This window comes from Pongo pygmaeus, chromosome 7, assembly GCF_028885625.2.
Source record: "Pongo pygmaeus isolate AG05252 chromosome 7, NHGRI_mPonPyg2-v2.0_pri, whole genome shotgun sequence".
Classification (NCBI taxonomy): Eukaryota; Metazoa; Chordata; class Mammalia; order Primates; family Hominidae; genus Pongo; species Pongo pygmaeus.
Window position 1 is genome coordinate 151,481,000 of NC_072380.2, and position 12,239 is coordinate 151,493,238.

General features: G+C 47.5%; 1 protein-coding gene across 6 annotated transcripts in view; it reads right to left on the reverse strand.

Moving 5' to 3' along the window:
• Positions 1–12,239, reverse strand: part of COL22A1 (collagen type XXII alpha 1 chain) — a 336,676-nt gene that overhangs the window by 20,338 nt on the left and 304,099 nt on the right. For all 6 annotated transcript variants that reach the window (XM_054499251.2, XM_063669105.1, XM_063669106.1 and 3 more), the window contains 4 exons: positions 10,799–10,852; positions 8,248–8,292; positions 7,356–7,409; positions 5,222–5,275 (listed from right to left, as the gene is read on the reverse strand). In XM_054499251.2, coding sequence (XP_054355226.2) covers positions 5,222–5,275; positions 7,356–7,409; positions 8,248–8,292; positions 10,799–10,852 — 207 coding nt within the window. The remainder of the gene's footprint in view (positions 1–5,221; positions 5,276–7,355; positions 7,410–8,247; positions 8,293–10,798; positions 10,853–12,239) is intronic.

The following is a 12,239-nucleotide window of genomic DNA, read 5'->3' on the forward strand; positions in this document are numbered from 1 at the left end:
AGAGTAAAAACAAGAAAGCTCAAGAATGTTCCTGGCTACTCCCTTTCAGGATCAGACAAATTTCTATTAAGCCAAAAATTCACAGCTTCAATTCCCCAGGCTGTGTTGGTCTCTTCCTCTGCCCACCACACTCCCCCACTCAGGGCACATTCCCGTTGGCTGCTGTGTCTTTACCTCGCTCTCTTCCCCACCATGAATAACCCAAAGGCAGAGTCTACGCCTTGTCGTTCTTTATATTTCCAGCCTAGGAGGAGAGAGCCTCCTTGTGTGTCTCCAATGCAGTGCCAGACACACAAGAGGCTTGCTGCTAAATAATAAACCAAGGACATCCTAGAGAATTACTCTCCATTGATCCTTTAACCAAAAAGTGTGAATGCCCTCTAATCTGTGAAGCATGCATTCACACATGTGTTAGACTCATGGAAGCATGTTCCACTATAAAGTAGCTGATGCTGACCAGGCACTTCTTACATGCCAGACTTCTTCTAAGAGCTTTGCATTTTGCATGCATTAACTCACTCATTGCTCCCATCAGACACAAACATCATCACCCTTTTACAAGTGGGGAAACTGAGGCTCAGAACTGCTAAGCCACCTGCCTGCAAGGCAACGGGAGGAGCTGAGATCTGAACATAGGCAGCACTGACTCCATCTCACACTGCTCTGCCCCTCCTTAAGGACATGCCTTATGGGTCAGCGATCATAAATACAGCTTCCACCTTGAGCCTTCAAAGCGCATGCATGGCCATGGCCTCATGTCACTGGATCCTGCTGAGAATCATACAGCACAGACGTCTTTCTCCCCACATCCCAGAATCCCCATCACAGACCTGCCAGGGATCGCTGAGCTAGTAAGGTCTAAAATCAGAGCAGCCAGCTGGATTTGTGGACTGCTTACCCATACTCGGCCCTTCCGCGAACGCTGCATAACGCTTCTCCCTGCACCTTCCTCCGCCCACCAACCCATCTGTGTCCCTCTAAAAATATGTACTTTGCCTTATCCCTATGGAAATTCTATCTCTCCTCCTTCTTTCTCTAATCTTCCCTTCGCAGGGAGGATAAGGGCCAAGACATTGCAGAGAGGATAAAGGCCAAGACACAGTAGCATACGGTGCCAACACAGGCCATGTGCACGGAAGGCAGGGTGGTTCTGGGCGGCTGCCTGTGCTCTGTGCACTTGAGGCCTACTGGGGCTGGGACCTGGTTGCCTCCTGGACTACAGAGCCACTCCTGTGTCCTGCTCTCCCTCGCCAAGCCCCTTGGATCTCCGCTTCCCAGGAATGGAAACCACAGCTCCCCTTTTCAACCCTTTTGAGCTCCAAACTCCTATTCTAAGACCCCTCCTTCCAGGATGATCTTTGTGACAAGGATTTCTAGCACACACCAGCCAGTCTGGGTGTTTGAGCTGCAGGCTCTTGAATGAGAATGCTGGCGTCCAAATCCTGGCTGTGCCACTGACTTGCAGCGTGATCTTGGGTAAGTTACTAGACTTCTCTGTGCCTCCATTTCTCATCCGTGAATGGGGACAGCAATCACACCTGTCTCACAGGGTTTGGGGAGAAAATGAATGAATCATGTAAATGCTTCATGCAGTCCCCAGCACTGAACTCCACTCCACTGGTGCTTGTTAGAAGCTAGTGGCTATGAGGTGGTTGCCGTATGGCCTATTCTTACCCCTGGGTGGCTATAGATTTTAGAGAAAGCAAAATGAAAGTTTTCAGGCCACACATACATTCACAATCATCACAACTATTGACGGAGGCACTCTATACATATTCAGTGTCTAGTTCAAAGTTGTGTGACCTTGCCAGAATCCTCCTCGCTCAGAAAAGCACAGAAATTTCAGTGGAGTAAAAATGAGGTTGTCAGAGAAAGAACTCAGAACTATTCTGTGTTTAAAAACAAAGTAGATATTTGGCAAACTTCAGTAGCTCATTTTTGGTATCAAATTCCTTATGATGTACCTGAGAATTGATAGGCGCAAGCTAGAACCACACAGCGGCCTTTGGGGGCCTTGGAATTTCAGGGCCACCCCCCACCCAGCATGTGGTATGTGAAGCCCTTCACAATCTCACCAGGCCAACTGCCGTCTTCCACCTCACACAGCTGTTCTGAGTACTCTCTGCTCTCCAAATATCACTTCCCAGCCAACCATGGTGGCTTACACCTATAATTTCAGCACTTTGGGAGGCTGAGATGGAAGGACTGCCTGAGCCCAGAAATCTGAGACCAATTTGGACAACATAGCGACATATCTACAAACATTTTTTTTAAATTCGCTGGGCATGGTGGTATGCACTTGTGGTCCCAGCTACTTGGGAAGCTGAGACAGGAGAATGGCTTGAAACCAGGAGGTCGAGGCTGCGGTTAACCATGATCATGCCACTAAAGTCCAGCCTGGGCAACACAGTGACAGCCTGTCTCAAAAAAAGAAGTCACTTCACTTTCCCTCTTCTGTGCCTTTGAATGTGTTTGCACTCATCGAGAATTTGATTGCTGCCCTATGCCAACAGGCCAGGGAGAGAAGCAGAGCTAAGGCCCCTCTTGCCTCCAGGAATGGAGAAGACCTGGCTTGGGGCACATTCCAAGGGCTGGGCACTGTTCTCTCACTTCACTGGATTATCTTGCTGGATTCTTACAGCCTCCTTGTTCCGTCCAAATTGCCTCCATTTTACAGATGAGAAAACTGAGTCCTGGGAGAAGTGCAGAAGCTCACCTAGTTCATGTGATGAATACGGGAGAGGCGGAAATCAAGCCCAGGTGGCTGAACTCCAGAATTGGATGCAAAAGCCCAGTGAGGGAGCTGGGGGGGACCCAGTCATAACCACCCACTCCTGGAGGGTTCTGGAGCAGGGTTTCTCAAATTTTTGTCCTTATCACTCCCTCCCCAGTTGCCTTTTTACACATTTTTTCCTAATCTCTCCATATGAAATTTTAATATCACAGCTAAGCTACACATCTGTTTATGTACTGTATCCATATCTGCATTTGACACACACTCTTTGACACCTCAAGAATCAGTGTTTTCCCCATGGGGCTGATATCACCCCACTGAGAGCTCACACCCAGGGAGCCTGGGCTTCAGCTCATTTGAGTCATTGTGGCCCCATCAGGGGAGACTGTGACTCTACCTGCTAAGTTCTGAAAAGAAGGGACATCCAACCTCATAGGACCTGCCACACACCCCCTCTGTAGGATCTCAAAGACAAAGCCCATGCTTGTCCACAGTAGGGTGGAGAATACAGGATTTGGCATCAGAAAGTCTTGGTCTTAAACCGACCTAAAGCTCTTACAAGCTGCATGACCTAGACTTGGGAAGCCAATATTCATTCACTTGTTTATTCCATTACTCATTCAAAAAACACACAACATACAAGCTTTACAAAATAAGCCAGTTGCGAAAGATAAAGTGTTGTGTACAAAATGTGTCTTCTATATGCTCGTAGGCATACTGAAAATATTTTAAAAGATACACAAAATGCTTCTAACAGTGGCTTCCTCTGGAGGGTGGGATTGGGTGGGGGTGAAAAGGGAATTTTCTTGTTACTTTGTGACATTCAATTCTGTCTGATTGTCTCTACAATTAGCATGAATTATATTGATAATAATATATGAAGAGACACAGATATCAAAGCTGCCTTTCTGAGATGGCCCCTGGGCCTAAATGGGATAATGTATGCTTTTCTCTTTGCACAGCACTAGGCATCTAAATATCTATTTTTGACCTTCTCCATCCTCTCTCAGGCTGCTCTTAGAAAAGAGAAGGATTTGCCTCTGTGCACAAACAGGCAGAGATAACGTCCAAATATTTATCAAACATACGGAATGCTATGGAGTTCAATTGTGTCCCCCCCAAATTTTTAAGTCCTAACCTTCAGTTCCTCTGAATGTGACTGCATTGGGAAATTGGATCATTGTAAAGGTAATTAGTTAAAATAAGGTCATATTGAATAGAGTGGGCCCCTTACCCAATAAGGACTGGTTTCCTTATAAAAAGGGGAACTTTGGGCCAGGCGCAGTGGCTCACGCCTGTAATCCCAGCACTTTGGGAGGCCGAGTGGGGCAGATCACTTGAGGCCAGGAGTTCGAAACCAGCCTGACCAACGTGGCAAAACCCCATCTCTACTAAAAATACAAAAAAAATAATAATAATTAGCAGCATGGTGGCACGCACCTGTAATGCCAGCTACTCAGGAGGCTGAGGTAGGAGAATCGCTTGAGCCCAGGAGGCAGAGGTTGCAATGAGCCAAGATCACACCACTGCACTGCAGCCTGGGTGACATAGCAGGACTCCATCTCAAAAAAAAAAAAAAAAAGCAGAGGGCTGGGCGCGGTGGCTCACGCTTGTAATCCCAACACTTTGGGAGGGCGAGATGGGCAGATCATGAGGTCAGGAGATAGAGACCATCCTGGCTAACACGGTGAAACCCCATCTCTACTAAAAATATAAAAATTTAGCCAGGCATGGTGGTGGGCACCTGTAGTCCCAGCTACTCAGGAGGCTGAGGCAGGAGAATGGCGTGAACCTGGGAGGCGGAGCTTGCAGTGAGCAGAGATCGCACCACTGCACTCCAGCCTGGGTGACAGAGCGAGACTCTGTCTCAAAAAAAAGAAAAAGCAGGGGGGTGGATTTTTGGAGAGAGACACAAGCAGGGAGAACACAATGTGAAGATGAAGGCAAAGGCCAGGGTGGTGCCCCCACAAGCCAAGGAACACCCTAGAGAGCCAGCAAAGCCCCAGAAGCTGGGAGAGACACCTGGAATGATTCTCTCTCAGCCTCAGAAGGAACCAACCCTGTTGGTCTGAATGTCAGGCTTCTGGCCTCCAGAACCATGAAGCAACACATTTCTGCCACATACCACATTCCATTCACGGTACTCGGTTACAGCAGCCTCAGGAAACTAACCTCTAGCAAGCACCAACCCTTTGTGTGGCCCAGAGCTACAACAGAGCCTCGGAGCAAGGTCCTATAGAGCTCCAGCAGTGCCCGGTGGCACCTTTGTAATTTTTATATTGTTGTGGGGGATGGTCCCAGAAAAGAATCTGAGTGTCGGGGGAGGCAACTAGGGCGATTTAGGGGGGCAGCTATTTACCAACTGCTAAAACGTATTACAATTTTTTAACAATATATACAGTGGCACCAGAGGGAACTAACTAAATATCATTGTGGTAAAAGGCCCTGTAATAACATGAAGCACATTAGTAGCAAAGCAAAACTCACCGGTGGGCCCCTTGGTCCTTGGGGACCCTGTGGCCCAGTGGGTCCAGTGTCACCCTGGAACAAAGAGACAGAGGTGGTGTCATCATCAAGTCACTATGTGAAGGCGATGGCATCACAATTTCAAATGTTAACCAAACCTCGCCAAGTTACCCAAAGGAACCAACAAATTGTCCAACATGTTTCATCGTCAATTGTCCATTATTCCAAATATGGACAAACTCCCTTCCTGTGGGTGAGTAAATGCACACAAGCCCACATTTGTGCATCCATTTATTCAGTTACTTCTTAGACACCCTCCACCTTGTCCCACAGGGGTTTCAGGTGGCTCCATCTTGAACAAAGAGAAACAATCAGAGGAGAGAATCTCTCTTGAAGTTCTCTTCCTGATTCGCTAGACGTGACCTGGAACCATTCATGTCTGAGTCACCAGGGCGAAAAAACCATGCCACCCAGGTGCATAGCACCTTCCAGCTTGCTAAGCAGTGTGATTCACCACCACCTTGCAGAGTCTTCCAAGCAGCCCTGTGACAGGGGCATAATCCTAACCGTGTGATGGATAAAAAATCAGAAACTTGGACATGCTCCTACACAAAGTAGACTGAAAAACACTCTCGAAAATGGATTTTTAAAATAAAAGTCAAATGGCTAAGCTGGAGGGAAGGAAGCATAGCCCATCACCTGGCATCCCAGGGTCCCATCCCAGCTCTACCCCGATGTACTGGGCGAGCTGACCTCAGTCACACTCCTGCCTGGGTAGCACCCTGCATCAGTTTCTACAAACTGAAGTGCAGGGGGAGGGGATGGACTGTATCACGATTCTCAAGCTGCCCTTCAGCTTCTGAGAAGCCCCCTTTTGGGTGGGGTTGGGGTGGGCTCTACTTTTAGGTGTATGCATAGGGCTCCACATACTGATCTTATAAGACAGATTCCACAGCTAAGAAAGCACATGTGAACTAGATCTGATTTCTCCTAAGTATCCTTTCCAGCTCCATCATTCCTGGGAGCAGATCAGCCACAGGGGCCACGTGCTCCGGTGTGTCAAGAGCCATTGGGGAAGAGTCCACTTCATCAATTTAAAAGCAGGTCCTGAAGGACCCACATGGTGGGCATGAGACCACTTTGTACCTCAGTACCTGGTGCCTCTGCATCTGACCAATCGGCCAGTTCCATGATGCCACTCTGCATCTCACATGTCCAGCCACCCTGCAGGATGCCACATGCAAAGGGCTGGTCCCTGGGGGATGTGGAGCTGGTGGATTCTGGGCTCCAGGCAAGCTATTCCTGTCTCTGACTCTCTGGGTGACCATAAGTCAGTCCCTTAATCTCTCTGGATCTCAAATTTTTCATTTGTACACCCGGGGTCAAAATTTCCCTTGTTCTGTCCTGGCACAGTGGCTCACGCCTATAGTTCCAGCACTTTGGGAGACCGAGGCAGGTGGATCACCTGAGGTCAGCAGTTCGAGACCAGCCTGACCAACAAGGTGAAACTCTGTCTCAACTAAAAATATAAAAATTAGCCGGGCGTGTTGGTGGGTGCCTCTAGTCCCAGCTACTCAGGAGGCTGAGACAAGAGAATTGTTTGAACCCTGAAGGTGGAGGTTACAGTGAGCTGAGATCACGCCAATGCACTCCAGCCTGGGCGACGGAGTGAGACTCCATCTCAAAAAAAAAAAAAAAAAATTTTTTTCCTTGTTCTGCCGAGATCCCAACACCAAATAAAAGGGAGAGCCATTCAAGTGGTGTACAATTAACACAGTACAATTAACACAGTGGCGGTGAGGGGTGTGTGGTTTCTATGAGCACTGCAGAGCCCGAGAGATGGAGAAATAATCCGCGAGAAACTCTGAAATGCCTCTCAAGTCCATTTAAGGCTGGATCCAACAGGCCTATCATTTGTACCAATGGACAAATCATGACTGATCCAGAAAAGCTTCCTTATCAACCATAAAGCCCAGGTATCCACCTACTAGGTTGGAGGTGCCAATCTCATCCTTGCCAACCAATCCTGTGATGTCATCTGTGTGCCTCTTGGCAGTGCTGCCACCAGCAATTGTGGGGCAGTTTCTGGATGTCACTTCCTTGATACCCCCACCCCCAGCCCCAGCCCAGCCAGGTCTCACAGGACCCCACTTACATCTTTTCCTGGTAACCCTTCCTGACCAGGAGGCCCCATGGCACCAGGCTCTCCCTAGGAACAAAAAGGCCTGCTATTAGGGAAGGAGATGCTTCAGCCACTGGCTGCCTCAACCACAGGGGCACCTGAGGAGCTGGGAGAGGTGGAGAGGCCCAGGAGCCCTGTCAACTTCTGTACTCAGAGCCCCAGCCCTGAGTTGAGGTCTGTGGCGCACCCAGGGCCAGCTGTGAGTGCCTGGAGCCATGCCGTGCCTCTCTGTGCAGCTCAGGCAGGGAAGAAGAGCAGCTGAAGGCTCTGGTATCTACACTTGGAATTCTGCCTTCTTATCTGCTCATCCACTTGACCCTCTCTACACCTGTGCTTGCTCCTTGGTTTCTAGATCATGCAAGGGATCTAACCAGCTGACCCATAATGTCACTTCCATTCTGGGCATTCAGAGGAGGCAGAGGAGTTAAAGGATAAGAAAATAGTCTCTGGAGTCTTCCCATCTGGGGTAAAAGTGATGCTTTCTGTATATAAGCTCTAGGACCTTGGGAAATCACCCATGTCCTCTGGGACTCAGTTTCCTCCTCTACAAAAAGAACCTAATAGCAGCAAGCACCTCACAAGGCTCAGGGCTGATGTGCGTGACACACCTGAGTCCAGACTGATTCAGCCAAACTGGTTGGCCATGATAATGTCTGGCCCCCAGAAAAACCACCTGAGGGAATTAGGCCAAGAGGTGGGGATGGTGCTTCCAAGGTGTCCCTGTGCTGGCCTGCTCCATGCTGGTGTGCTCCGTGTCCTCTCTCGGGTAAGGCACTGCCATGGCCTGCAGGCGCAAGAATCTTCTGTCTGGGAAGTGTAAGCTCTGCCCACCTGGGGGGACCTCCAAAGTGAGGCGCCCACTTACCCGGGGACCGGGTGTGCCAGAATCGCCTGTGTGTCCCTTGAAGCCCTAGGAGGAAGAGAATGGAGTTATCGACCATGACAGAGCAGGCTCTTGGGGCAGAAGCGGGCAGGCATACCTCCCTGCCTGCTTTGACCCACGTTACCCCCACTCATTCTTTACCATTTGCAGGATACTGAGCCCTACTTGATGCCATGCTCGGTGCCAGGGGTTTGACAACTGGATACCAAGAGCCCTTCCTCCCAGCCCACTCTATGCTGTGGGCAGCGCTGCCAGGGTTCATCCCACAAATGCCTCAGAGTATTGGGGCATTGCCCTACTGGTTCAGGTGTCTCCTGCTCTCCTTGTTCCTCCTGATTGTTCCAGGCTTATAACACATGGCTTGGCCCGCCCCTCTCTGCACGGCTCCTGAGTCAGGTGATTCCCTTGTAGGGAACATCGCCTTCACCCACAGTTAGGTCCTGCGGCCCCTTCCTTGTTCCTGTGGCCATTGCTGGTCCTACCAACACCCCTGAGTAGGTTCAGCTCTGGGAGCTACATCCCGGGCCATAGTGCTGGGGTTTCCTTGTCCAGAGTTGCAACTTGGAGGCATATTACCTGAAGCACCACTACAGAGTTTTGGGCCCTGTGAGTGAAGATTAAACCATTAGCAGAGCTGAGGCCATCATTTCTTATCTCCAGGCCAATCTGTGTGAAAATCTGCACTTGGTGGATGTAAAGCTAAAGCTCAAGGATAACAAAAATGCCCGCCTGACATAGTTTTGCAGTATGAATCTATGGAAATGATTGCCATATGCTCTTAAGTTTCATGCAACTGGGCTGACTGTGAGTTAGGTCTGGGATGGGACCATGGCTCCCACTTTGTTGCTGTGGGATCTTGGGAGCTCTACTTCTCTTCTCTGGGACTCAGTTTCCACATCTGTAAAATTAGGCTAGAACCTATTTCTGCAGAGCTGCTGTCAGGACTGAGTAAGACTGAATAAGGACTGCACAGTGCTCTCCAGTTGTTCAAAACAGTCCAACTACATTTTCCTGGAGAGGGCTAGGGATTTCTTGGGGCTCGGCATCTTCCTCAAGGACCCCAGAATTCCAAATTCAGCCAGCCCAGAGGAAGAGACTCTGGTGTGCTCTCCTCCCATCTAGTCATGACAAAAGCACCAGCTGAGAGAGCCACACTCAACGAGCCAGGCATTCTGCTGGGAACGTTACATGTCCTACCTTCTCCTTTAGTACTTACAACCATTCTGCAACAGTGGGAGCTATCATGACTGCCATTTCATAGAAGAAGAAACAGGGGTTCAGAAAGGTCCTTGTTGCGACCAAGGTCACAAAGTCAATAAATGACAAAGTAAAGGCTGAATCCAGGTCTTTCTATCTGAAAACCCACTCCATTCTACATAGCTTTGTCCTGACTTATTCTATGTCAGCCAGAGGAGCTTGCTCTTCTTTTCCCTGCCTGGCTTTCTAACCTCAGCTCTTTCACTACAACTTCCAGTTGAGAGATGGGTCTTGCCCCCAATACAGGTTCCATGGGTTTCCTGGCTGAAAGGGAGCCCCTGTCACTCCCATAAGCCAAGAACCACCTTTAATAAATTGATCACTAGCTCAGTGTTGCAATCCCCATAAGAGGTAATATTCCTCATTCTTGGTTGTTTTCTGGTGTAATCATGTGAAAAACAAGGGGATTTAGGAGAACAGAAAATTTATGTTTGTATTTGATTTCCTTCTTATTGAATACTAGCCAGAAGGTTGATTTTTTAAAAGAAAAATATTAAGAAAATAGAGCTAGGATTTTGATCTGCTAGATAAAATCCAGATAATTTTAGGATAATCATTTAAAATCATATTTTTTTCTAAAAGCAATTTAAGAAATTGTGAAAACAATTTTGAAATTATGAAGAGGTGAAACATTTAGCATAAAACCCAATAACCCTAAAATACATAGAGTTCATTTTTGTAGGTAAATAGTATCTGTGTCTGTTTATATGTATAATAGCTAGATATACATGTACATATATAGATGCTAGAATTCATATACAGAAAAAAGGACTAGAAAAAATACACTGAATATTAAAAACTTTACTTCTCTGTTATAGAATTAGAAGTAAATTAATTTTCTTCTCTATACCATTTTTTGTATTCTTTTTCTTATTATTACCATCATCATTATTATTAATACCATTAGGCAATGAGAATGGGTTACTTTTATAGCTGGGAAAAAAAACCTTAGCTATGGAAAGTGTTCAAAACTAAAATTAAGATTCATTTTTAGGTTCCATTATCCAGAGAAAACCCATTGAAATTATAATAAATCAAATGAGAACAAAGAAAACTTTTAGCAACAACAAGGTAATGGCTGCAATTGTGAAAATGAATTTCACAGCTATGTAGTGTGACAAAGCTGAATTGACTGCACAGAAGCACAGCCGTCTGGAGGAGAAGGACTTCTGGGACCCCATGGTCAGGCAGTCTGGGCTAGCCCTGCCCACAGTGGTGAGAGCCATGTGGCTGATAGGCTTGGTTCTACCATCCCCCCCCCACACTACACACTTACAGGTGGGCCTCTGGCACCCTCTGGTCCTGGTAGACCTGGCTCTCCTGCTTTGCCCTGAGAGTAAGGAAGAAAAGAAGAATTTGAGGACAACATGGTAAGAATCTTCCTATTCCTGGCTCTCTGTGTTTCCTACCATTCTATTCCCACAAGCCAGTCTCTGTCCACCCTGTCAGCCCTTTTCCCTGGCGTCTTGGTCCTTCTTAATCTACACAAATCTCCACCATGTATTCAGGCCTATTATATTCCTGGTTTTCCTGGGATGGTGGTGGTTACACAGGTTTCATCTCCAAATTAATTATGCTTAGTACCCCCCTTTCACTATCAGAAGCACCTTGGTGTGGATGAGAAATTATATGGCCATCTTAGTTACAGATGACTTTATGCCCACTTGCAAAAACCATGTCAAGGCCGCTATTAACACTTGCACTTTACCGATGGCAACACTGAGATTCAAAGTGATATTTTTATGAAGGTATTAAATAGCAAAGCCAGGCTGAATTCCAGCTGAGTGCCACACCTAAGCGGATGCTCTTTCCAGGTCAGCCGCAGTACCTACTGGCAGGGCGACCTGTGACGTACACAGCCTTTTCCTCACCCCGTCATCTTAAAAGAGCTTGTCAGGACACTCTTACTATTTAAAATTCTTTACTGCCCACAGCTTGGCATTGCCCTGCACAGAACCAAACCAGGAACAGAAGACAATAAGAGGCTTGGCAACTCAGGTCCATATAAATTGAAGATGGGGTCAGGGGAAGAATGAGGGGAGGAGGAGCAGAGGAAAGTAGATGAAAGGCTAAGTTTGATGGATGGGCAGAAGGGGCAGCACTCTGGGCCTGGAAGACATGCCTGTTCCCAAACCTTCTGTCCACCTCATGTTTACAAGTTATAAACCTTGGAAATCATATGCAGCCCATTACCGAGGAGCGGGGAGAGAAAGGAACATCCTTGGACTTAGGAAAAAAAAAAAAAAAAAAAAAACTATAGAAAGAAGGGTGGGGCCTAACGCCCTGACTTCCAGGTTTGTCTGCTTCTTAGTTTAGCTGTGTGATCTTAAAGCATCATTTCCTTTCTCTGGATCTCTGGATCTGTACATTTGGGACAGTCCTCCCTTGTAGGTCTTTGTGATAGAGAGTGTACATAGCCTGGCTCCTGCCTCAGAGTCAACTGTGATGGCCATCACTGGCCCAAGGCACCAGCAGAAAAATGGAACAACCAGCAGCTACTGAAGGTTTTCACTATGATGTCACTGATGCCTGACTCTTGTTAACCCTCAGGCAAAACACTGAGGCACATAGAGGTTCAGTCATCTGCTCAAGGTCACACAGCTGGGGTTCTAATCCAGGCATTTTGGTTCCAGAGTATGCACTTCATCCTACAGTATAATTAATGCTCAAATATCTCTTAATAAAAATTAAGCAACAGGCAACTCAAAAGGCTGTCT